This window comes from Monodelphis domestica, chromosome 8 (genome assembly GCF_027887165.1).
Source record: "Monodelphis domestica isolate mMonDom1 chromosome 8, mMonDom1.pri, whole genome shotgun sequence".
NCBI lineage: Eukaryota > Metazoa > Chordata > Mammalia > Didelphimorphia > Didelphidae > Monodelphis > Monodelphis domestica.
This window is the reverse complement of record NC_077234.1, coordinates 185,135,960-185,163,789: the sequence shown is the minus strand read 5'-3', so window position 1 is coordinate 185,163,789 and position 27,830 is coordinate 185,135,960. Positions and strand designations below refer to the sequence as shown.

At 38.3% G+C, this 27,830-nt stretch overlaps 1 protein-coding gene across 26 annotated transcripts in view; it reads right to left on the bottom strand.

Moving 5' to 3' along the window:
- MCF2L (MCF.2 cell line derived transforming sequence like) overlaps window positions 1-27,830 on the bottom strand; it is a 394,661-nt gene that overhangs the window by 108,721 nt on the left and 258,110 nt on the right. For all 26 annotated transcript variants that reach the window (XM_007501253.3, XM_056806834.1, XM_007501252.3 and 23 more), the window contains one exon: window positions 17,587-17,701. In XM_007501253.3, the coding sequence (XP_007501315.2) occupies window positions 17,587-17,701 (115 nt within the window). The remainder of the gene's footprint in view (window positions 1-17,586; window positions 17,702-27,830) is intronic.

Below are 27,830 nucleotides of genomic sequence, written 5' to 3'. Positions count from 1 at the left end.
CCCTTTTCTGGCTCCAGAAAGAAAGCTTGGCTGTCTTTCTTCCTGGTGGCGAATTTAGAAAAGAAACTAAATGGTTATCATCAATTCTACCTCACCTGGATAGTAAAAACATCAATCATCATTATCCAACCCCCAATTCCCCAAAGTAGTAATGGAAAATTAAAAGGAGGTAGATTTCCGCTAACCACGCCAGGCACTTTTAATGATTAACTTTCAACCTGGAAAAGAAAAGAAAGGCCTCCTTTGTACCTTCTTTTTCCTACTTGAAATAAGATCAAAGCAATTTTGATTTTGGTGAAAACTAAGTTGCTTACACACACACACACACACACACACACACACACACACACACACACACACACCCCATTTCCCCAAAACTAACTAAACTAACCACTGGGAAAAAAGTTACTATTGCTGTGAATGTCAAAAGTTGGGAGGAAGAGTTCAAACTGCCTAAAGGAACACAAATCTCCCCCCAAACTCTCAGAGGAAAATTGATTAATTCAACTGTTGAACTGACAGGTTTCATAGCTGGACAGTGGCCATGATTATAAGGCTCCAACAAGGGGATAGGATTACGTGCCCTGGTGGCAGGAAGAATAATAGATTGGAGTAAGGAAGCAATGAGAATAGCTAGCAATAGAACCTTTTATTTTTTCAGATTGGCACCAAAACATATACTTAATTCATTCATTCTTTTTTGTTTGTTTGCTTGGAGCCTTTACCTTCTGCCATGGTATTGATTCTAAGACAGAAGAGCAGCGAGGGCTAGGCAATCGGGGTTAAATGATTTGCTGAGGGTCCCACAATGAGGAAGTGTCCAAGGCAACCTTTGAACTCAAGTCCCCCCCAGTCCAGATGCTGGTGCTCTTTCCTCTGGGCTACCCAGTCTCCTCTTTCATTATTTCTTATATGCTGGAGGTACAGCTACCATTTTGTTATTCAAAAATAACAGGAACTTATGATAAAGACCCAGAAGAGGCCTTGGAGCTCATTCAGCCCAACTGTGGCTCTAAGACATGCCCAAGATCACATGGTTGACAAGGAGCAGAGGCTGGACTTCAACTCAAGTCAAGACTCCAAATCTGTTTCTTTCTCTGTCCCCCAGCCCCCACTATACCACATGGTCCTTGAACTTAGGGAATATGTTAGAAAGCTGTTCTTTCTGCTATGTCATGGATTTATATGGCTTCATGTAGATTTTTTTTATGATCTTAGAACAGGAAGGGGCCATCCATGCTTAAGTCTAGCTTTGTATCAGGAAGCCACAAGTTCAAATGTCACCTCAGATACTTTGTGATGCTAGGCAAGTCATTTGCTTTCTCTAAGCTCAGGTTTCCCCAGCTCTAAAATGAGGTGGGCAGAGTAGAAGATGTCTAGGGTCCCTTCCAGCTATAAATCTAGACTCCTATGATTTGTATGTATTACAGAGTATCACAGAATCAGAGAATCTCAGAGCTAGAAGGGAGTTTAGGGTTTCTCTCATCTAATCCATACTTGAATAAGACTCTCCTCTCCAGGACTAATCACAAGCATGTATCCAGGCTCACCTTGCTTGAGGACTGCCGGAGAGGGGCAGACTCCCATCTCCCATGGGAGCCCATTCATAGCAGTAACTGTTAATAATTTCCTTTCCCAGGACCTATGACACAGAATGCTATCTACCTTCAGAGAAAGAACTGTTGGAATCAGAATGCAGATTTAGAAAGATGATCTTTCACTTGTTTATTTGGATTTATGTTTTGAGGCTTTGGTTTTATAAGATTACTCACTTACAACAATGAACAATATGGAAATATGTTTTGCATGATAATTCATGTATAACCCAGAGTGAATTGCTTGCCAGCACTGGGAAGGGGAAAGGAACTGAGGGAGGGAGATAAGTTCAATCACTAACTTAGGAAAACTTACGGGCAAATTTGTTATTACATGTAATTAGTAAAAAAGTGTTTTTTAAATAAAAAATTAAAAAAATAAAGTTCATTTGAATTCTTAAAAGAGACAATCAGTGATGATATGAAAATTTAGTTTAATCAAATTTTAGTCAAATTATGTAAAACAAAAATGATGGAATCTTGTTTTTTATTTTCTAAGAAGAAACTTTGAATTGACAGCAATTTTCTGAGTAAAGTTTTTTCATTTTATATTTTATCTCTTTTTCTGATGCTGGAAACTTCCAGAAATCCCTGTGAAGTGTTCATATAAAAAAGATGCAAGAAAGATGTGTCTATGCTGAATAAAATTCCAATTTAACTTAAAAAAAGAAGTTCAATCTGCCTCTCTGCAGCAAACAAACACTCTAGGTTCAGCTATTTGGGGCCAAGATAAACAAGGTCTGTGATAATGCTTCCCTTTAAATAGTAGCAGTTATCATATATTCCAATCCCCTTTCCCCAGGCTCCTTTTCTTCAGCCTAACTGTCCCCAGTCCTTGCGATTAATTATGGCATGGTCTCTAAACTATTTGTCATCTTGGTCCCCTATTCTGGATATATACGAGTTCCCAAGTTTGTGCCCTACTTCTGTTCCAAACGTTGAAGGGGATTGAAAAGTTAAGGCTACCCAAAGGGGCTCTAACCTAGAAAGTCCAGTCACTTGGAGGTGGGATAAAATACCACTGGCTGGGACCAAGCAGAATGTCCGCCAGCCTCTTCCTATAGTGCCAGATTACTCCAGAACCTGCTCCCAGTCTCCTTCAAAGCCACAGACTTTAGGCACCCTGCCTGGACTCTCTGCTATGTAATTTATGCATTTGTTTGGAAGCAAGTGCTTCCTCCGCACCCTATACTTTACATTTATATTCTAAGGAGAGATGTGTTTTAGCAATTTAACCAGCAGTGTGTTTAAATGACAGCTGTGGAGAGGCGAATACACACACAAAGCAATTGAGACAGCCTGGAGGCAAATATTAACATAATTTGTGGATGAGAATTAAAAAGGGTTGCTTAAATAAAATAAAGACCTATAAGGGAAGGGTGAAATGCTTTTGACAAATGAGAGGAGGAATTAATCTTTTTTTTTTTTTAAACTGTGATTCCTTCTCTGAAGGGAAGAGATGTTTTGGGCCTCAGTTTTCTAATTTGTAAAATGAGGGGCTGGACTAAGGATTCACAGTCATCCCATTTTCAATCTATAGAATGAAATGAAATTTCAATTCTACTTTTGTCTCCAAAGTATAGCCCTTTCTTTGAGTCTAAAGAAACTTTCACATCCAAAATCAAGAATGTAAATTTTGTTTAAGGAAGTTTCCCAACTATCCTTTATGTTTCTAAGAGTGAAAAGTTCTATATTAGTGTTAAGGAATGAATGAAAAACATCGACATACCAGGCATGATGAGTGGAGCCAGAGCATCGAACTAAATGAGACACCCTTTCCCTAAGCAACAGATGTATTTATTTAATTATGATTCCCAAAATAAAGGAGTCATAGGGAAGATAGTAAAGGGCTTGCCAACAAAGAAGAAAATTCTTAAAATTTAAGTGAGGATGGTCTCCTTTTTAAAAATTAAATTTATGATAGGCAGTAGTTTGTTGTTGTTGCTGGTTATGTTAAAATTCCTAGGTATCTCACTCCCTCCATCTAGCAGGCAATAGTTTAACAAATTATTCCATCAACAATTTTCCAGAAGTTTTCTGCCTCTATTGTACCAAACCAAAGCAACAGTTTTCTTAAAATTCTTTTAAAAAAGTCTCTTCTAGGGAAAAATATAAGTAAAAATGCTTCCACTTAAGAGCATTATTATATGGGCAGCTGGGTGGCTCAGTGGATTGAGAGCCAGGCCTAGAGATTGGAGGTCCTGGGTTCAAATCTAGCCTCAGAATATTTCCCAGCTCTGTGACCCTGGTCAAGTCGCTTAACCCCCATCACCTAGCTCTTACTGCTCTTCTGCCTTGGAACCAATACACAGTATTGATTCCAAGACAGAAGGTAAGGGTTAAAAAAAAGAGAGAGAGAATTATTACAAAGAAGTGCCCCTGGAGTAAGGGGATATTATGACTGAACCTCAGACCATGTCCTTAGGAGCTTCTTTATTCCTTAATAGATTCACATTATCTTAGATCCACATTGGTTTCCATTTCATAACTGCCACCAGCCTAGACTTTCCCTTTCTTGTTGTTCTTAAAATACAAAAACCCTTTCCTCTTAAGCTGAATAGGACAGTGTAGGAATAGAGATTACATTTTACTAGCCTCCTGTAAGAAAGAAGAACAAAGCTAGAAGGATGCCTCACAAAAGCTTGAATTCTAACTAGATGAGCCCAATTCTGTCCCCTTCACAACTCAATTCCAAACAGTATAAGGAGGGATGAGGAGTTAAAGCCAGTTGTTGTGGGTTTGACTGTCACAGCAACAGTGAGCAGCGTAGATTCTGATGAAATTAGGTTAAAATGAACATGGAAGGATATCTTAAGAAAGAAAAGGGCAACCAACCAAGAGGACAGTGGAGTGTATAGAGAACTGGCCTTGGTGCTAGGAAGACAGGTTTGAGACCTATAAATAACACGGAAACTCTGTGTGTGTGTGTGTGTGTGTGTGTGTGTGTGTGTGTGTGTGTGTGTGTGTGTGTAACTGGCTGGGTGACTCTAGGCAAGTCATCTAACCTCTTGGGGCTCTAAGAAACTTGTCTAATACTTTAGATGAAAGTCACCAACCTTCATTGATAGAAAGTGAGTTCATCTGGGAGTTCCCTATTCCAGTGAAATTACACTTCTAGTTCCTTAGCACTATGAGAAATATAACTCATCCCCCTTTTTTCTATTCTATTCACCCAGATGCCTCCTTGGGAATTGTAGCTGCAACCACTGAGTTTAGTCCCTTTTACTTCAAGCATAGTTCCAGGCAACAACATGGAGGTGTTCTAATTGCCTACACTGGAGACAGTAATAAATGGTGCTTCTTATTTTTTAGTTTTATTTTAAAATATATAACATAATACATAACAATATGATACATATGATTTGTTTTAAATATGTAATAGTCTTAGGGTGCAGCTAGGTAGCTTAGTGGATTGAGAGCCTAGATGAGAAGTCCTGAGTTCAAATTTGACCTCAGACTCTTAGTTGTGTGATCCTGGGCAAATCACTTAACCCCATTGCCTAGCCCTTACCACTCTTCTGCCTTGGAAACAATACATAGTATTGATTCTAAGTTGGAAGGTAAGGGTTCAAGAAAAAATGAATATTTTCATCCAAGAGGAACAAATTCTCACATTAGCTATGTCTAAAAAAAGTCTTTTTTTTTTTGCCTTCCTCTCACTCCTCCTCCTATCCCAAGACACAAAAGGAATTGGTGTGATAAGCAAAAGAAACTTAATCAACAACATCTGCTACGTCCTAAACATCTGGTACAAATTGCAGAGTAATGTAACTCTGGCCTTTGATACCTGTGCAGAATATTTCTCCCTGGGGACTTTCCTATTCACACCTTAAGAACCCTCTTGTTGAGACACCTGGGGCTTCTTTCTTTTGCTGCTGCTTGGAAACAGTCATTTCCTCTGAGAAGGTAATACCCACCAGGGGCAGAGGGAGTTGGCCAGATGCTTAGGGCAGGCTGGAAAAAAGGGCTATTCAGGGAAAATAAAAGGACCTGCCTGAAGTTGGGCACAACAAATTTTGTGGCCTGTATAACCCTCCAAGCCTGGGTGAACTTCCCACCATATGTCTTTTTACTCACCATTTTAATTCAACTGATACTTGTTATATGTAAAATACTGTTAGATGCTGAGTTTACAAAGAAAAAAAAAACAGGGGAAAAAAGGTTCTTTCCTCAAAGAGCTTACAGTCTTCTGAGAGTGTGTGTAGATAGGTATGTGCATAGTAATTTCAGAAGGGACAGGGCAATGAAAAGAATCCTGCATTAGGCAGCACCTGAGCATAACATTCAACCTAGGGATTTGATTTGCAGAAGAAAGGAAAGGGAGGCATGCTTTTCCCCAAAGGACAGAGTGGGAGGTAGATTTGGGGTTCAGATAAGCAAGACTATCTTCTCAGAGCTGGTAGAGGAGTCCAGAGAAATAGAGAAGCAGATAGTACGTCACTGACGTTTACATTTTTACCTCTAGAACATCTTCCTCATCCTTTCCTCTCTACAAGAGTGGCCACCATTATGGCCAAGAATACATGCCCTCATTTTCTCCTGTTGGACTATTCTAACCAGTTTTCCTGTTACAAAACTCTAGCCTATCCAACAGTATCTTAACATATAGTTGCCAAAGTGATTTTTCTGAAGTATATTTTGTGATAGAGGCTAAGTTTACTAAGAAAAACATTAGGGGGAAAAGGTTCTACCCTCAATTAGCTTATAGTGTGTATTTAAATCTACATGGACGTTTATGTGCACAGTGTGATCATGTCTCCCCATACCTGAAATTCCAGCGGTTCCCTAATGTCTCTAACATCAAATACAGGTATCCCTTCCACACCGAGACTTTTCCCACTGTGGTTTCCTTTATCACAGACCAACGTAAGAAATCAAATGAGAATTTGGGGGGTGTTTTGTGAAAGCTGCAGATAACACACAAAGGCCAGCAGATGACACAGAACAAGTTCTGAAACTCAGAAATGCATAAAAATATGTATAGTATTGTGACATTTAATTAACATAGCTTCTCTTTTTATACCATAAATATACACAATTACTTTTAGAGTTAAAAAAGTGAAAAGTTAAAGTCTGTAAAAATGCAGAACTTAGTGGACAACACACAAAGGGCAGAAATGTAGAGATATTTTAATGACTTATAACTACATAAAATGTACGTCACATAATATCACCTATATATTATGTATTTTATTGTTTAGTAACATCAATGAACAGATACATGATTTTTTTCCCTTAAAATTAAATTTGTTCTATGCACTGGTTTGAGGATGCCAAGAATGTTTATGGCAGTTTCCCCTGGATTTTCCAGATTAAGGGGGCACCATGCCCTTACCTCCCTGGGGAAGGAAGGGACAGCTGTATAAACTTCTCTCTTCTGCTTTTGAAGCCCTTCACAATTTGGCTCTCACCATCTTTTCCAATGATAGATAGATATATGATAGACCTTTCCTGTACTCTACGGTCCAGAAAGCTTATTCTCTTAGTGTTGCTCATACATCCCCCATTCCATTGCCTATCTCAGTGTCTTTGCACCAGCTATCTGTTCCCCATTTTTAGAAAGCACTCCCTCTTACCCTGTCTGGTAGAGTCTCATTTCCTGTGAAAACTCTGCTAAAACACCAGCTTCTACCTTTCCTGATCTTACCTGTTGGTACCTTTCCCTTCCAAAAACTTATTATGTGTTTATCATCTATGTGTATACACACAAACACATAATATGTACTTATTAATATGCATGTTGTCTCATTTGATAGACTATAAACTCCCTGTGGCCAGGAATTCTTTCCTTGTTGTAACTGTATCCCCACCTCCTGTCACCTGAGAAGTTCTGACTCTTTATGATTCCATTTGTATCTGTCATCATCTTTCTAATGTAGCAAAATCAATTACTCTGCCTGACAAGGTAAGATATAATTTAGATAAAATTCTGTAATATTTAAGTCAACATTTGTTATTATGCTCTTTCTTAACCTGATGTTGGTTAACAATAGCCAAACCACAAAGCATTAGTTTCTTTGCTCCTTGGAAGCATTTGCAACTGAATCAATATCCAAGGATTTAATTAAATTAAAGATGCTGGAGTGCTTTTAGTTGTTGCTAAATTGGTCACCATTAGTACAACCCTAGAAAGTAGATGTCTTAGGCATAGAGTTGTATCTACCCCCGTTTTAGATGAGAAAACTGACTTATCAGAGTCATATAGCTAATAAACATAGAAGAAAGTTGAATTCCTGATCCCGATTCTATTCTCTTTATGGGCTCAGGTCCATAGACAGAAATTAGGGCTGTTTTTCTCAACTAAAACACCAAAGGTTCTTATTTACTCCTTAGAGCTTCTCTTCCTTCATTCTCTTTTGTCCCTCTCCTCCCAACTCTGCCTCCTGGCCTTTTTCTCTGAGAATCTAAGAATCAGCCCTGGAGTAGGGGCTAAATGGAGGCAAAAATAGAAGATTTGGATAGTTTCCTGGTTCATGGAACAGTTTATGCTGAGAAAACATAGGCTTAGGGTAAGATACCCTGTGATGTAGATAGATTTGGGACAGGACAGGAGAGGTGCTTGCCTTAAGTCCTGCGATTAGGGACCAGTTTCATGAAAGGTAAGACACTAGAAGTACTGCCAGCTGAATCTAGGACAAGAGCTAGAACTCTGCGAACAATGGATAAGGCCTGGCAAAAGAAGGGCAAGTAGGAGAGAAGTGGGAAACCGAAGAAAGCTGGATGACCAGTTTGTCTACAGCGCCAAAATGAATCCTTAATACATTTTGCAACCCATATACTTTATCCTCTCTTTATGCTATTCATTATCCTGCTCCCTCCTTTTTATTTTTCTGCTCTACTGATTTATAGTCAGTTTTCTTTTTTAAAATCTCACCTTAGTTGATCTCATAGGAACACTGACCTAAAAGTAGGATGAATCTCAAAAGCCACTTAATCCAACCCACATCCATGTTGTAAACCTTTTAATTTTTTTTTACTCCCAGCCAGTAGATTCTCTATAGACTCCCTAAGTTAAGCTATATGAACTCTACTCAAGGTTTTCACAGATCAATTCCAATATATTCAACTTCAACATATTCTAATTATTTTTCCTGTACAGTATGCCACATTTTAAGAATACTCTACAAATGTACACAAACAAGAGGACCAATTTAGGAGGAATTATTTACATTATTAAAAAGTCTGCAAGTTCCAAGCACATTCTTCACAATATTCCTTTAAATATCCAGGTCTCTAGGACATTTAAAATAATTTGATCAACAAAATTAAACAAACATATTTTTGAGAAATCTGTATGCTTTTAACTAGAAATGTCCTTGTTTTATTAATAAGGAAACTGAGTTCCTTAAAGGTAACTGGCTTGTCCAGCATCACATAGGTGAGCATCAGAGACAGGACTTAAATTCAGATCTCTGACTCCAGAGGTAATGCTTTCCCCTCTGTCCCCATGATACTTTCAGAGGGTACTGTGCTGTTTTTAGGAAGTAGTCTGAGAGGAAGAAGGAGGAAACTGTATTCTTCCCCTGAAAGGCAATTATATAGCTATATATTAGGGAACCCAGGAAGATTAGAGGAAATGATGGGCTTGACAAACCCAGTAGAAGGCATCATTAACCCGGGCTCTGGAGACTTTGCTGACCCAAGAAAGAGTTCTTGTCCCTTCAGGCAACAGAAAGATGAGAGGCAGCAGTGGCTCCCTCCTTTCCAGGTCTGGCAGGGGATGCCACAGTGTTTTATTTTCCCTACTTTTTCCCTACTTCCCTGATAGTCCCAGAGGCCAAGGAGCAACTGAGATACAAACATATATATATATATATATGTGTGTGTGTGTGTATGTATACATATGTATGTGTATATATATATATATGAGCTCATTAACGTTGACTGGCTTACATATATATACATATACATATATGTATGTAATAAAAAAAAAATCTTACCTTCTGTCTTAGAATCAATACTGTGTGTTGGTTCAAAAGAAGAAGAGCAATAAAGGCTAGGCAAATGGGATTAGGAGATTTGCCTGGGAGCACATAGCTAGAATGTGTCTGAGGCCACATTTGAACCTAGGACCTCCCATCTCCAAGCCTGACTCCTATCCACTGAGCCATTCAGTTACCCTTTCTATATAGTATTTATTTATTTTCCAACATATCTTGTTCTAGGGACTCAAAAATATTTACTGAAAAAAAAAAACCTCGTCTTCCCTGTCTCCAAGATAAACCCCAAGATCTGATGATAGATGGCTCTCCAGGTTTACAATGGTCTAATGGAAATTAAAGGGAAAGTCCTGCACGTAACTTCCTTCCACAAGAAAATCATCTCCAGTTATTTCCCCTTTAAGAGGAAGAAATACTTGGCTGTCTTCCAACATAGGTCAAGAGAAGATAGGATATGAATTTAGGAGCAGAGGATGGGAAGACACTAGATCAGAGGAGGGAGAAAAGTTGAATAATGTATCAAATTATTATTATTTCCCCCTTTCAGACCTGGTGCTTGTCTACGCAATCATTCTGGACCCCATGCAGAATTTCAAGAACCTATTTCCTTAGATAAGAACTAAGATCCAAGACTTAAGGGCACCAAAAGCTTTTTACCCTTGACTGATTACACTGGTCTGCTTAACCAAACATTCTGAAACTTTTCACTTTCAGTAAGATTTTTTGGAGAGAAAGTCTAGGATAATATTGGAGGACTGACCTCACCTCTCTGAATCTCGTGTTCCTCATCTGAAAAATTGGAACAGTAATGGCACCTGCATCATGGGTTTGTTATGGGGATTAAATGAGATTATATGTATATATAGACATATATACACACAAAAACCCTATATGTATATATACATACATACATATACTATGCAAGCTTACATAAATATTAGATGGTGATGATGAGGAGAATGATGATGATCTGGGGTTCTTGCTCCCAACACTCCATCTCCAATCACTGTTCATTTTCACTGGCTGTCCTCCATGCCCAGAATTCTCTCCTTTCTCCTATCTGCTTCCTGGCTCCCTCCAAGTGTCAGTTAATATTCCACTGGGTCCTTTCTCAAGCCGGCCACTTTGTTCAAATGCCAAACTAAAAGATTATTTTACAAAGCACTCACACAAAATAAGTGCTCCCACACAGGTCAGAAGAAGGCACACAAAGACCCTTTTAAGGTCTCTCAGAAGAACTTTGGTATCAACTGTGAGACATGGTAGACGCCGGTCCAGGATTGTCCAGCATGTGTGCATCAAAGAAGGACTGTGCTCCATGAGCAAAGCAGAATTGCAGTGGCTCAAAAGAAACTTGAGATGCACAGATTTAGAGACATCTCCATCTCAAATGCTCATGTAGGATATTTGTGCCTGATCCGTGGTAGAATCTTTGGAGCTCATATTGGTCTGATCAAACACAGTTGGACGCATGTACACTAATTCCAACACAGTAACGTCATTTTGGTTCTCTTTGAGTATGAAGGACAATGATTAACTCTTCAAGAAGGTTTTCTGGATCTCCCTTAATGCTAGCACCTCCCCCCTGGAAATCTTCAGTTTGTTTTGTAATCCTGTTTGTACATAGTGTGTTCTCTGATAGGGAAGTGTGAACTTCTTGAATACACACTGCACTAAGACTTTTGGGACTGTGCATGTGCCTGTGCATGTGCATTTCAGGAACTTGTGATTTCACCAGTATAGGGAGTTCTTGGTGAGGAAGGTTTGACAGTTTGGATAAATATCTGCTCTACATTTTATAATCTTAGAAAGTTGCCTTTGACACTAGGATCCTATATCCTATACTATATCCTATACTAGCCTCAGATCCTATAATCAGTATGTGTGTATATGGACAGTATTTAGATTTGAATCTAGGTCTTCTGAGCTTTGAGTCCAGCTCTCTGACCACTCCTCTGCAACAATATTTCCAATTCCATTTATTCTTTCATTATTCAATAAATATTGAATACATCTTATTTGCAAAACCTTATCTTAGGACAGCACTGGCAAACATTTTCTGAGTTTGAGTGCCCAGAGGGCAAATTCAAGTAGTCTGTGAGTCCCTGCATTACAGGAGAGAGCTGAGGGAGGAAGCGCTTGCCTTGGGCTGCTGGACAGAGGGATGAGGCAAGCAAAAAAACGTCCTCAGGCACTGGGAAGAGGAGGAATGGAGTAGCTCCCCAAGTGGCAGCTCTGCATGCATGCCATGTTTTTGCCAATGCTGACTTGGGATTTGTGAGGATAGAGGGAAGACTAGCCCTTGCCCTCAAGAAACTTAACATGGAGAAGAGGAGATGAAATATATAGGCAAAGGAACGAATGAAAAGAGTAGTTATTATTCACTAATTATGTGCTCAATAATTACCATACATTTGACTAAAATTGCATTTACATTTACATATGTACCTACACTATTCATCTGATTAAAAACTTCATACCATCTGCCTCTTTAATTCTATTTAATCTTTCCTAATTATCTTGCAGCTGCTAATCAGAAGTAATGTTTTAAATATGTGCTTTTGTCATTTGCATGTGATTACAGGAGCAGGAATGCTAAAATTAGCAGACACCATTCATTTTTAATGGTTCAAATAGATTCTTTGTGGAGAACTAAACAATTCGTTTCTTCTAAAAAAACTTTTCTTGGGAAAAGTGACTCAAAATTGATGCTTACATTATGAAATAATGTACATGGAATTTGTGGTTTTTAAATATACATGCATCTTGTTTTACATATTTATGGCAAAGTTCCCTTTTTCTTTTCAATGGGGAAGGAATTGAGGAGGAAGGGGGCTATGACAGGGTTGGCGAGAAAGAGAGATACACATTTTTAAATACACTTTTTAAAAATAGACATTGTTTCCATTCTTCCTTAGATGAATGGCTACCCATGTACCTTTTGGACCAAGGTATTCACCTGGTCTCATGATTATTTGAGGAATTATTTGAGGAAGTACTTTTCTTGAAAGAAGAATAAAATCTCCAAATACCACTATGCTTAGGATGGGCTACTTCCTACCTGATGGCTTCTTTATAAAATTCTTTTCAAGCAGCTATATGTCAACATAACTTAAGGAGACAATGTGTATAACACATAGACAGTTAACCGAAGATCTAGGTTCAAATTTGGCCTCTGACAGACTGGGGGAGATCCTTGGCAATCAGTCTCTCAGTGATATCCAAAAAATAATCACATAAGGAGGAAAAAGGCCAATATGAAGCAAAAATATACATAGCTTCTCTTTTTGTGATAGCAAAGAATTACAAACTAAAGGAAGAGGTACCTATCAAGTAAGACATAGTTAAACAAATTATGGTATATTACTATAATGGGAAATTATCGTACCACAGAAAACAAAGAAGGGACAGTTTCAGAGAAATTTGAGAAGACTTATATGAAATGCTATAGAACCAGAAATATTAATTATACAATAACGATAACATTGTAAAAAGAGCAAACTTGGAGAGACTTAAAAGGTTTGATCAATGCCATGATACACTTCAGTTTAAAAGGACCAAGGATGAAGAATACTACCTATCTCTGAAAAGAGAGGTGACAGATTCAAGAGATAGCATGAAACGTGTTTTCAGACATGGATAATGGGGAAATTTGTTTTATTTGACTACACATATAAGTTCCAAGGGCTTCCTTTTTCTTGAGGAAGGAACTGGGGAAGAAAGAAAGGCTAGTGATGACAGGAGAGAAGGAGGGAAGGAGGAGGGAGGGAAGAAGGGAGGGAGGGAGGGAGGGAAGGAGGGAGGGAGGAAGGAAGGGAGAGAGAGAGAGAGAGAGAGAGAGAGAGAGAGAGAGAGAGAGAGAGAGAGAGAGAGAGAGAGAGAGAGAGAGAGAGAGAGAACATCACTATAATACTTTATACATTTATAAACAGCTAGGCTATGACTATTCTCTCCACCAGGTGGCAGTGTACTTCATTTCTTCTCCATTGAACTCAAGTTGGAAGTCCCAGGTTCTGCAAAGGATTCTGGAGGAAAGTCTTCTTTTTTATTTTTTCCCCTTCACTCTTTACAATAAAACAAGAGCTGTGTGGCTATTTTCCCCACTCCACATTCCTCTCTTTCTCCCATAGTTTTTTTTTCTTTACTAAATAAGGAAAAAGTAGTTTTGTGAAAGATAACATATATAAATGAATATTTCATATAATGCTTCTTCTTAACTTATAAGGGGTGGTTATAAGTATATATCATACATATATGTATACACATATATACATACACACATAAACTTCTTCATTAATTTAACCCAAGATGAAAGGAATGGAATTTTTGATGAGAACATGGGGAGGGTGCTATCAAGGAATACAATGGGATCTCTAGCATCTTTCAAGTACATAGCTTGAGTACTGCCTCCTACACAAAATCTGTCCTAAGCCACCCACTTGTAACTCTAAAGGGATTCCCCTACTATGGTAATGATTCCCTCCCTTACAAGGAAGTGTATATATGTCTTGTATTTACTTTTCTGAGTACATATTGTTTCTTCTCAATTAAATCTGAGATCCACAAGATCAGGAATAGTTTCATTAGTCTCTGCATCCCTAGCACAAAGACTGGCACAGAAAAAAAATTTAGTCAGAAAAAAGGAGAAAACAAAGGAATGAAATTCCCAAAACTCTCTGTCTTTGGGCTCAGATGATACCTGCCAATTTGGATTCATCTAGTCTTAACTTTTCCAACTGAAAAACAAGGTTAATATAGTCAACTTCCTCCCATGTGACGGTAATGCAGGTAAACCCAAATGAGGTTCTCCTTGACTTAAACTACTTCTTCAAGCTGGAATAACACAAGAGTCTCTGTCAGTTGATGAAAGGTCTGAACGGAAAACTGTTGCAAGTCTTTGAGTGTGGAAATGGTAGGCTACATGAATTTGACAAATCAGTTTCCTTTACCTGGTGGCCCTGCTGCCTACTTGAAGCTCCCACAGTGAGAAAGGGAGGAAGAGGGCTCTGCATAGGGGCTCTTTATGAGGAGTAAGGAATGAAAAGGTTTGGGAACCAGAGAGTTAGAATGAGCAAGGATGAGGGAAATGATGCAAATGCCAAACACAATTTTTGTGGGTTTCATGCTTAGGTGTATGTTTTTTACCTGATAATGTAGATTTTTAGGAACACACTAATTAGAAATCTGAATGGTTCCATCCATTTAAAAAAAAAGGAATATGTGCATGGCAAGAATGACTTTTTTCCCCAAAAGAAAGCTATTGATCTCTTTCCTATGCCACATCATTTTAATATCTCACAAAGTAACACAAACAATTTCAATGTGCTCCACATCCCTGGGAAGTAATATTGAGGCTCTCACTACCTTCTCCACAAGTAAAGTGACTTGATGAAACAAAGATGATTACAAAAACCACATCAATCTTGACGCATGTTACATGTCCAGAAATGTGGTTCAAGCTGGGATCCAAATACCTATATAGTACTATCACAAATTATGGAAACCAGTGGAAGCCAAAGTGGAACAACCTGTAAGGTTTAGGGACCTATAACAGTGACAGGATCTGGAATTGTGTATAGATGCACTCATTACAGAAAGGCTACTTGCTTTAGAAGCCTTTTCCAATGTGGAAGAAACTTGAGGGGTGGAGGGAGAGACAGAAAGACAGAAACAGAGAGAGAGAGAGAGAGAGAGAGAGAGAGAGAGAGACAGAGACAGAGACAGAGACAGAGACAGAGACAGAGACAGAGACAGAGAGACAGAGAGAGAGAATAGTTCTTAAAACCAAATATCAGTTATTTGCCAGAATCAGCCATTTGCTTCTGCTACAACCTTCTTGCTAGACCCCTAACCATCCAGTGCCACTTCAAAATGCCTCCCACACAACTCCAAAGTTACCTTACTAACTCAATAATATAGCAATAATAATAAAAACATTTATATGCCAGGTACTGCACTAAGTGCTTTAAGAATTATTATCCCATTTGATCCTTGAAACAATCTGAGAAGTAAGTGGGGGATGTTATGATCCCTTTTTTACATGTGAGGAAACTGAGGCAAGTAGAGATCAAGTGACTTGTCTAAGGTTACACAGGTAGGAAATATCTGAGGCTGGCTTTGAACTGGGTCTACTTAGCAATAAGTCCACTACTCACATTCACTAATCTAGAGGTTTCCTGTTTGCCTCCAGATCAAATTAACTCTGAAACTTGCCATTAATTTAGTCTATTTTACCATTCTCCTCTCTATTTGATCATGCAGCTGTTATTCCAATTAAACTAGATTACATGGGCCCTTCACGTTTAATCTATTTTTTTTTTCATCTAAGAGCCTTTGCTTAAACTCTACCATGTGAAAAGAAGAACATATCTTCAACTAACTCTACCCTACGCCTTTCCTCTTTCAAATCAAGGGATCTTAAAGTGGGCTCTAGAAGCTTAACTTAAAAATATTTGATAACTATTTCAGTAAAATGGATCTTATTTGCAATTCTCCGTATTTTATTTTGTGAATTTAAAAACTGCAATCTGGGAAGGTGTCCTAAGACTTCACCAGACTACCAAAGTAGTCCATGACATATAAAAAAGAAGAATCGGTGTCCTAAGCTATGTTTAAAAGCCCATTCATTACCAGCATGAAGGTTTCCCCATGTAAACACTCCTCCCCATGCTGCAATCTCATGACTCATTGCTTGATCTCTCCCTTCCTGACAAAGCGCTTTTGTAATCACTTTATTATATCTTTCTCTTCAGAGCCATCGTAGGTTCCCAGTTAGAAGGTAGCTCGTGTTTGCTAATGTGCACTCAGAGGACCTGCAAGGGGCCGATAGTATGCCAGACCTCAATCGCCTTGTTGACTTAAGTGACTGGCAGAAGTCATCGTCATTTCTTAGGACATCGTGAAACTCGAAAGACTTTCTTATTCAGTTTGCAGCCCCATAGAAAACACCGATCCTTCTATTTTAAAGATATAAAAACAAGCCAATGAAAGGGCGGTGCTTTCCTTGTCCCAGGGCAAAGACAAGCTACGCTCTAATTCTCTTGGTGTAGCGTAGATAGACTTCTGCTTCTCACAGTGTCACAACTCAATAAGCCATCTCCTGCTTAACTGGTTAGACAGTTACTGCACCGATGACAAAATTCTGAGTTGGAGAAAAGCAGCAGAGGGAGGCCCTTTAGGTTTTTCCACCTCCTGGGTCCCTGGGAAAGGATGGGGGAACCTTGCATGGCTGGGACTCCTCCTCAGGAATAACCCAACTATATACTACTCGATCGCCATTCATGTGAACTGAGACTGTCGTGTTCCTAATCCCTGGGATGTACCATTCGGTTTGCATCTTATTAAACTCACAATCCACATATCGGGCACCAACAGTAAACTCTAATTGTCTTTCCACTCAAATACGAAAGGAGGGCAATTTTAGCATTCAGGTTTCCTTTTCTAATTTAGGTGCTTGTCAACATTTTATGAAGGATGAGGGAGGCGGGGAAACGTCTCTGTGAAAGCCACATCGAGTCATATCAGAATGCGCGAGATCACTCAGGTGATGGAAGCTGTCCAGAACGCTGAAAAATGAGCACAAGAGCCTCGGAGCCACGTTTTAGAATCCTTCTGGGGTGCAAGAAACAGAACTGGGTGACGAGTTTGAGAAAACGTGGGCATAGAGTGCTTTTACCCAGCTGTTGGTTGCAGAACTTAATACAACTGTCTAAAGCTTGGGGTTTTTAAGAGTCAAATAGGACAACGATACTTGTGTTGGTGACCTGATGAGGGTGACGACAAATGAGCGAGATGATTCTTTGAAATGTATTAAGTTTGTAGATCAGACTGGAAGACTACAAAGAGTCATCAAGTCCTCATTTTAGAGGTGAGGAAACGTACAGCCCAGTGAGGTTGTGACTTGTCCAAGGTCACACACAAAGGAGTATGGATGACAAAACCAGGATTTGATCCAAAGTTCTCCAATTCTCAGCCTCTCAGGCTTTCCCTGAACTATCCCGCCAAATAACTGATTGCAGGGCATTAACGTGTTTTGAGCAACAAAAACCCACCTGGGAATGCTGGTCAAGTAGGTCAGGACATTCTGGAACTCTTTCTCTGGGATTTCACTGAAAGCTGGGTAATCTGGGAATGTGATGACTGGACATCCATCTTGTCCCCGTCCACCTAAAAATAAGAATAAAAAAAAACAACAACTGTAATATGAAGCAGCTAAAATAAATCCAAACGATTCCAATTGAGCAACATTAATACCAGCAGAAAACATCTAGAAACTCAAAACATTAAAAAAAATAAGGAGCAGCTTAGAAGTTCCTGGTTTTGTTTTTTTTTAAACAATGGAAAGAACTGACCCCTTTAAATTTCTTTTCCCATTGGGAAGAGGTCCCTACAATGAAGGATTTCAGAAGAGGTAAAGAGTTTCTCGGGTTTTACTGAACCTTCTTTGAATCCACTAAGAGTGAGAATGGGTCATTTGAAGATGCGTTTCTTTCCTGTTTCTTGGCTATCTTTGTTCTTATCTGGATATGAAAATAGAGATGTTAAAAATGTTGGAGGGAAGGAAAGCTATTGTATTATTTCCTGATTTCATTGGAATAGTATACATAGTCTTAGAAATGACACCTACTCCTCTACTGCCAAAAAAAAAATACCAACGAACTCTTATTCACATAAGATATCCAGTGTGGCCAACATTCAAGAGATCGAGAAGTACTTTTCAAAAAGTATCGGTACCGGGGTTCAGTGTTTGGGTGTGTTGGTTTTAAGATATACTTAGCCCTTCTCATTTGTCCTAAATTCAATCGGTTCTAAGGCAGGAGAGTGGTAAGGGCTAGGCAATTGGGTTACAGTGACTTGCCCTGTGTCACATAGCTAGGAAGTATTTGAGGCTAGATTTGAACCCAGCACCTCCTGTCTTGAGGCCTGGCTCTCTATCCATCCAGCCACCTAGCTGCCCCCAGTGTTTAGATTTATGATGACAATCTTCTTATCCTCCTCTAAAATACTCCTCAGAGGCCTCTGCATTCTCTAAAGGGGGGTCAGTGGATAGGAACCTAAGGCAGACTCTTCCAAGCTTTGAATGCAAGTCCAGTAGAAGGCAGCATTCCTGTCAGAGACCAGCTTCACTAAGTTCTAATAGATCAATAGATCGAATAGATCAACTGGAAAACTGATTACCCAGTGAACTCTCCTGGGCCATAGTGACACCCAAAGATCTAATAAAGCCACTGTGGGACTGTGATTGGCACTGAAGAATGGAGTCTCCACACCAGTGGGATGAGGAATCTGAGTATCATCATAAACACAAGTTTTAACTTTGATGTTCATTAATGAAATGATCTGCTTATACATGACAAAGTTAAAAAGGTTTGAAATTTGAACTTTTAGGCAAAGCCATTTTTCTCTTCCACATTTTCCTGCATTGCATTACCCACACATTTTTTCTTTCCTTTAAAAAAATCTTATTTATTTCATTCCATATTTCCCAATTACATGTAACATTATTTTAACATTTAAAATTTATTTGAGTTCCTATGTCCAAAGAGCCATGAAGTTGAGCATACCTTGTGATCCTGTCATACCCCTATTGGATCTGTATTCCAAAGAGATGCAGATACAGATTCAAAAGGGGAAAGGACCCATTTGTATAAAAATATTTATAGCAGTTCTTTTTGTGGTAGCAAAAAATTGAATCTTGAGATGATATCCATCAGTTGAGGAATGGCTGAACAAACTGTGGTATATGGTGGTGATGGAATACTATTGTACTATAAGAAATGATAAGCCAGATGATTCCTGAAAAAGCTGGCAAAGTCTGCATGAACTGATGCAGAGTGAAATAAACAGCACACACTAACAGCAAAAGTGTACTATGGTCAATTGTGAAAGACTTGGCTTCTCTCAGCAATTCAATGATTCAGAAGAATTCTGAAGGATTTAATGACAAAGAATGCTCTTCATCTCCAGAAAAAGAACTGTTGGAGTCGGATGTAGATCAAAGCATGCTATCTTTCACATCAATGAAATGATGGCTTTATTTTGGAGTTTGGGTTTTATCTGAGTGTGTTCTTACAACAACCACCAATATGGAAACGTGTTTAGCATGATCATACATGTATAGATCAGATCAAATTGCTTACTCTTTGGGGGAGGGGGGAGGGAAGGGATAGAGTGAAATGATTTGGATATCATAGGTTTGGAAAATGTATGTTGAAAATCATTATTACACATAACTGGGAAAAGAAAATATCTTTGAATTTAAAAAAATTTTGAGTTCCAAAATTTCTTCCTCCCTTCCACCCCTCCCCCACTAATAAAGAAGGCAAGCAATATGCTATTGATTATGAATAAATATATACATGAAGTTTTACAAAACATATTTCCATATTATTCAGGTTGCATAAGAAACACACCTACTGTGTGAGGAGCCTCTCCCTATGAATAAACAAAGTAAAGTATGTATGCTTCAATCTGCACTCAGAGTTCATCACTTCCCTCTCTGGAGGTGGATAGCATTTCTCATCATGGGTCTTTTGAAACTGTCTTGGATCATCATACTGATAGCGGAGCTCAGCCTTTTACAGTGGATCATCCTTACAAGATTGTTCTTAGTGACACACATTTTTTCCTTAAGGAAAAATGAAAGCTATAATGTATCACAGCATTTTAAAATCACTCTTAAAGCTCTTCATTTAAATCCTTCCATAATGCTAATATATTCCCTATCTACTAATACTTTCATCTTTGGGCATCTCATTTCCCTCCCCTTCCCAGTCAGCTATCCCTTATAGTAAAAAAAAAAAAGGAAAAATGTTCATAAAAATTGTCCAGAAAACCAAATTCAACAGTTTATATATTACTTCATACCTTTATTCTCTCCAATTCTTAAAAGAAGGTATGGAGAAATCAGTTTCCCTACATGTAAAATGAGAGCATCAGGTAAGATGACCTTTAAGGTCTCTTTCAGCTTGAAATTGATGTGGGTTGCATTCCTATAGGTCATCTTTGGTGGGAAGCTTGGAAAAAATGTATAGATTGATTTTATTAATACAGAATCTTGAGGCTTATTTGAGTCTACTGAACAAGAATTACAAGAATTCCTTTTGAAACACTTCTACTGTCTAGTCATCACTGGAAAACAACTTCTGTAAGAGGGAGTCCCTCCCAAGGCAGTCCACTCCACTTTGTGGCTAAGACACTTAGGACATCTGATAAATACCGAGGCTCTAGAACAGTGTATTTCAGAGATAAGATAGCTGAGGTATCTCCAAGGGAAATTAGCTTAAGAAGGAAGAGTCTTCAAAAAATTAATTTTGACTTATGCACAAATTATTCCAATGAGAAAAAAGGGGTGCGTCTAAACAAACTGAAGAAAATGCACCAAAAAAATTACTGACCAATTCATATTTCCAAATGATATAGACAGAAAAGAATAACTATTATTAATATTTGCTTTAAAGTTTACAAAGAACTTTGCATAGATTTTCTCACTGGTGCTCACAACAGCCCGGGAGGTAGATTTTATTATTAACTTCATTTAACAGATGAGGAAACTGAGGCTTAGAGAGATTAACTAACTTGTCCAGCAAGGGTCTAAGTTAGGATCTGAACTCCAAGGACAGCACTCTATCCATTACACCCTCTAGGTGTGGGAAGAAAGATGGAAACAAGAACAGTAATAGGACAAAGAAAAAAGGTTGTTTCTATATGAATTCCAGAATGGCTAAGGGCAAGAACAAGACTAAAACTATTCCAGCAAAACTAGAATGACTGTTTCTCAGTGTTTTCCTGCTCTCTCCTTTCCTTTGTATAAACCAGAGGAGCAAACACACAACATGGACTGAGCCTTCAACACTCCAGATTAAAATGGAATTGGAGAATATTTACCAAAAATATATACATAAATATAAAAAATTTTAGTATGTATTTATATATTTTAAATATTTCATTTTATTAAACATTATTGAATTTATTCATAATTACATTTATTTAACATGATATGTAACATACAAGTATTTAGATATTTAAAAATACATTTTAAATACTAGGTCCACATGGAAGACACAAAGAATCGTATATGTAGTTTGGTGGCCTTTATTTCTATGGGTCCTATTTTGGGTTCTTTTTGGGTCCTATTTCCTATATATCAGTGCCTATTAATTTTGTTTTTCAGTTGTTTCAGTCATATCCGACTAGTCATGATCCCAATTGAAGATTTCTTGGTAAAGATACTGGAATGGTTTGCCATTTCCTTCTCCAGTTCATTTTACAGATGAAGAAACTGATACAAACTGGGTTAAGTGACTTGCCTAGGGGTCACATAGAAGGTATCTGAGGCTCGATTTAAACTAGGGTCTTTCTGACTCCAGGTCTAGCACTCTGTATACTGTACCACTTAGTTGCCCTGTTTAACAGAGTTAGAGCTGAACGAGACCTTAGAAATCATCTTAAACAACTCCCACATGTTACATATGGTGAAACTGATACCCAAATTGTTTAAGAGACTTGCTCTAAGCTACCTTGAGAAAGTAGGACAAAACCAGGATTTGAACCCAGGTCCTCTGGCTCCAAACTTGTCCCTCTTTCCATTTTGCCATACTTCATTTTTGTCTTCCTTCCAGGACTAGCTTGGGTGTCAGCTGCCCCAGGAACGCTACCGTGATCATCGACAAAAATGAAAGTTTCTCATATTTTTAAAGACGCCTCTCTTGCCCTATTCACATTATCCTTGATAACCCACCTATCTATTTCTGTAAATGTTTTCCCTCTCTGCCTCCCAACCTGCTAGATAATAAGCCATGTGAGGTCAGGAACTATCATTTTTTATTGTTATGTTCCCACTACATTATCTTCTCTATACTTCTGTGTATTTGATACAATAAATATTTATTGAATTGAGTGATTTGCTCTAAATGTAAGTGCCTAAAACATAATTCTGTCACATTGCCACTGACTTATGGGGACCCTGAAGGACAGGAAGGGGGAAAATTCTGGTGATTTATCTTCTTTTACTTTTGTTTAGTCATTGTTCTGTTGTTTTTCAGTTGTGTCTGACTCTTCTTGACTCCATTTGGGTTTGTTTGTTTGTTTTGGCAAAGATAGTGGATTGATTTGCTGATTCTTTCTTCAGTTCATTTTACAGATGAGAAACTGAGGCAAATAGGGTTAAGTGACTTGTCCAGGGTCACACAGATAGTATTTGAGTATTTGAGGCCAGATTTGAAATCAGGAAGATGAATCTCCCTGATTCTCAGGCAAGTGCTCTGTCAACTGCATCCTTAACCGTCTCTCTTACAATGGTAGAATGTAGTAATTTTGCATTCCTTTTCCTGTCACACTGAGGAATAGAAAAACCATAGTTACATTTGACTGTCATGCTTGGGAAAGGAAGTTCGTCTGATACAAATGACCAAGAAAACAGCAGTAGCCTCCTGGTTCCGTTCTCCTTGAGAGATGGAGTTAAGCAAGGCTGTCCAGTTAAAAATAGCTGCTTTCCCTATTTTGAGACACTACGCCTCTAGAAGCGCAACAGCATAGATTCTTACTCCTCCTTGTTAATCCCGAATACCTTCTCAGCCTTTTCATCATGCTCCAAAGACAACAAAAGTGCACAGCAAACTCTAGTTCACCCAGAAGCCAAACAAGGAAAAAGTTGAAGTCGGATTAGGGAAGGAGGGCATTTTCTCCCTACTCTTTCATAAGGAAGGCAAATGGCCAATAAATGAGCTGATCTCAGGGAATGACTTAAAACAACTACTGGGAACTAAACTTGTAATTAGCTAGAAGAGAACATTCTAGACTCTCCTGGTTATTCATTCCCTCCATCTTAAAAAAAAATAAAGGATTTATTTGGGTGCCATGTGGTAGAGCAGAAAGGGCAAATAATTGGGAATTCAAAAACTTAGGTTCAGGAACAGCTAGATGGCTCAATAGATTGAGAGATGGGAGGTCCTGGGTTCAAATTTGACCTCAGATACTTCCTAACTATGTGACTCTGGGCAAATCCCTTGACCCCCATTGCCTCATCCTTACTACCCTTCTGCCTTAGAACCCATATACAATATTGATTCCAAGATGGAGGGCAAGGGTTGTTTTTTTGTTTGTTTGTTTGTTTTTTAATATCCTCATGTTTAAATCCTGCTTTTCATTCATTGCCTATGTGACTTTAATCAAGCCATTTTCTCTCTCCAGGTCTCAATTTTCTCATCTGTAAAATGTAAGGATTACACTAAAAGATCTCTATGGTGCCTTCTTTTTTATTTTATTGATTTATTTTTTTTAAACCCTTACCTTCTGTCTTAGACTCAATACTGTGCATTGGTTCTAAGGCAGAAGAGTGGTACGGGCTAGGCAATGGGGGTCAAGTGAGTTGGAGCCTCCTTTTTAAAAAAAATTATTTCTTTATTTCAGTAACAAATTTACACATACATTTTCCATGGTTCCATGATTCATGTTCTTTCCCTCCCCTCTTCTGGAGTCAGCAATTCCACTGGGTTATACCTGTATTATCACTCAAAACCCATGCCCATATTATTCATTTTTGTAATAATCCCATACCCACATAAACAAGTGATCAATCATGTTTTTTTTTCTGCATTTCTACTCCCACAGTTCTTCCTCTGGACGTGGATAGTGTCTTTCTCCTAAATCCCTCAGAATTGTCCTGGATCATTGCCTTGTGGCTAGTAGAAAACTATCCCATCTGATCCTCCCACAATGTTTCAGTTACTGTGTATAATGTTCTGGTTTTGTTTATTCTAAAGTGCCTTCTAACTCAATCTTTGATCCTATGTTTAATTTTATATTATTAAAATTTTTAGTTTTTAAACCCTTACCTTCTATCGTAGAATCAATACTGTGTCCTGGTTCTTAGGCAGAAGAGCGGTAAGGGCTAGGGATGGGGGTTGAGGGACACAGCTAGAAAGTATCTGAGATCAGATTTGAACCTAAGACTTCCCATCTCTAAGCCTGGCTCTCAATCCACTGAGCTTCCTTTCCTATGTTTCATTCACCCAGTAGAATATAAGCTTCTTGAGGGCAGGAGATTTTGGGAGTTTTGTCTTTGTATCTCTAGCACATAGCACAGTTCCTTACATATAGAACACACTTCATAAATGTTTGTGGAGTTGCATGAATGGAGATGAGCTCTAAGGTATAGACAAAGAAAATAAAAGGGCCCAGGATAAAACCTTGAGGGTTCCAAATACTTATTGGGTGAGAACAGGATGATAATCTAACCCAAACAAACACCTTTCTCCTAATGCCCCCTCATGAGAATGGTGTCCAATGTAACCGTACCTACCCTTATCCCTCAACATTCCCTATCCTCCCCTCTTCCTCTTTTTTAAGCTCTAAACCTCCCTAATGAGCCAGGAGTTAATTATTCCATAGGGTTATAGCCAAATTGCTAGAAGACCCCCATAGCAACAGTAATACAGGCACCACTGAAAAAATTCCAAACCAAATTCACTCCCCCTTCCCCTCCCCTTCTGCATACTTGGTTGTTGGCCTCCACAGAGGGTTTGGTGCTCCAGGGTAATGAGGAATAGCTAAATGCCCTATCTCCTGCTTTTCCATTTTGGTTGGTGGCCAGTGGGTTACACAGAATGAGCAGACAGGGATGGGTTGTAACAGATTTCAGATCTCATTTTCTTTCCCTTACTTTTCTTTCAAAAGCCCCTATCGTCAAATACAATCCCATTCTTTTGACTTCCTGGTTCACAACTGGGTGCCATTTTCTTTGTCATTTTCAACTCCCCATTCTTCATCTTTTATATTCAACCAGTTGTCTACTTCCCCCATCTCTTCCCTCTTCTCCATTCATAAAGCCACTCTGTAGTTCAGGTCCCTATCACTTCTTATCTAGTCCATTTTTTTTTTGCACCAATATAGATTCATTTATTGCAATACTACATGGAGGACAATGCCCCCTTTTTAAAAAAAAAACACCTTTATCTTCTGTCTTTTTAAAAATTTTACTTAATTTAGAATATTTTCCCATGGTTACATAACTCCTGTTCTTTCTCTCCCCTCCACCTAGTCCATTAAAAAAAAAAAAACTAACCTTCCATTTTAGAATCGATACCTTCCCATTCCCAGGCTGGGCTCTCAATCCGCTAAGCCACCTAGCTGCCTCTCACCTAGACTGTCAAAATAACCTCCTAATTGTCTCCATGCCTCAAGTCTCTTCCCCCACAATCCATTGACTGATACTGCCAAAATGATTTTAATAAACCAAGGGCCTGTCTGTGGCACTCTCCTATTGGATAAGCTTGAATGGCTCTACATTGATTCAAGGATCAAATATTATAAAATCTTGAGGCAGGTAGGTGGATCAGCAAATTATGAGCCAAGGCTAGAGTTGAAAGTGTCTGAGGTCAAATTTGAATCCAGGTCCTCCCGACTCCAGCTTTGGCTCTCAATTATGTGTGACTCTGGAACTAAATGGGTAGAGTCAAGATGGCAGAGTAGAAGCAGAGAAGCTCAAAATCACCATGAGAATTCTCTCCAACCAAACTTAAATAATGCCACAAAATGAATACAGAAGTGAAAGAACCAGTTATGTGACCATGGGCAAGTCATTTAATCCCAAGTGCCTAGCCCTTACCACTCTTCCACCTTGGAACTGCTAATTAGTTAAGGGTTCATTTAAAAATGATAGAATATCTCATCCTTTTAAAAATGTCTATTTCTATGTAAGTTTAAAAATATATAGAAATGATACCATCTCAACACCTATCAGATTGCCAATATGACAGCAAAGGAAAGTAACAAATGTTGGAGGGGATGTGGCAAAATAGGGACACTACTGCATTGTTAGTGGAGTTGTGAACTGATCCAACCATTCTGGAGGGCAATTGGAACTCTGCCCAAAGGACTACAAAACTGTGCATATTCTTTCATCCCATAATATCAGTACCAAGTCTATATCCCAGAGATAATTTAAAAAATGGGAAAGGACCTGTTTGTACAAAAAGATTTATAGTTACTCTTTTTTGGTGACAAAGAATTGGAAATTGAAGGGATGCCCTTTGGTTGGGGAATGGCTGAACCAATTGGGGTATCTGTTGGTGATAAAATACTATTGTGCTATAAGAAATGATAAGCAGGGTGACCAGAAAAAGTTGGAAAGATCTGCAGGAACTGATGCAGAGAAAAATAAGCAGAACCAGGAGAACACTGTACACAGTAACAGCAATGTTGGACAATGATCAACTGTAAAAACTTGGCTACTCCCACCCATGCCATTATCTGGACAATCCTGAAAGACTTATGACAGGGAATGCTATCTATCTCCAGAGAAAGAATTGTTGGAGTCAGATGGTTGTGGATGAAAACATGCTCTCTTTTACATCCGTGTATTTAGGGTTTTACTTAGGGGTTTTGGTTTTCTATGACTGTGTTCTTCCAACAATGATCAATATGGATTATGTGTTCTGCTTGATAATAAAAACAAAACAAAAAAATACATAGAAATGAATCCATTAATAAATGATAATATAAATAAATAAAATAAATAAAAATAAAAAGGCTCATTTATTTTTATTGATAAAAGTATATAGTCAAAAAGTTTGAAGATCATTGATATAAAATAAGAGAGTTGGAAGAAAAACAAAAGCATTGACAGAGTAAAACAAAGCTGAAACATATGTATATACATTTATATATACATACACACTATATAGGTAAACATATATACACATATTACAACATAATTTCTTGAAAAAAATTTTAAACCATCACCTTCCATCTTAGAATCAATACTAAGTATTAGTTACAAGACAAAAGAGCCGTAAGGCCTAGGCAAATGGGGTTAAGTGACTTGCCCAGGGTCACACAACTAGGACATATATGAGTCCAGATTTGCCCTGCTCTCTCTTCACCTAGCTGTCCCCCATTTATTTTTAACAATTAAAAAAACATTTAAAACAATATAATTTGTAATACAAAAATAATAAAATTCATGTGATGTTATAAATATGTAAGAAATTATAATAAATATGTTTATCCAAGAAAAAAAATTCTCACAGCTATGCCCCCAAATCTCTCTAATTCTTATTTTCCTCCTCTTTCTCATTTCTCTCTCCTCCTCCTCCTTATATATGTTTAATAGTCACTGAAAATAGGGAAAAGTTGGACCCGAAATTGAACAGGAAGAGGAAAGTATGTTGGAGTGTCTTTGGGAAATTACAAATTCTTTTACAAATTCTGAACTTCTTCTAGTAGCGTATGCCCATGCTGTTAATAGCAGCAGTATGCTAGTGAAATTGCTAGTCATGTACCACTATATATAGTC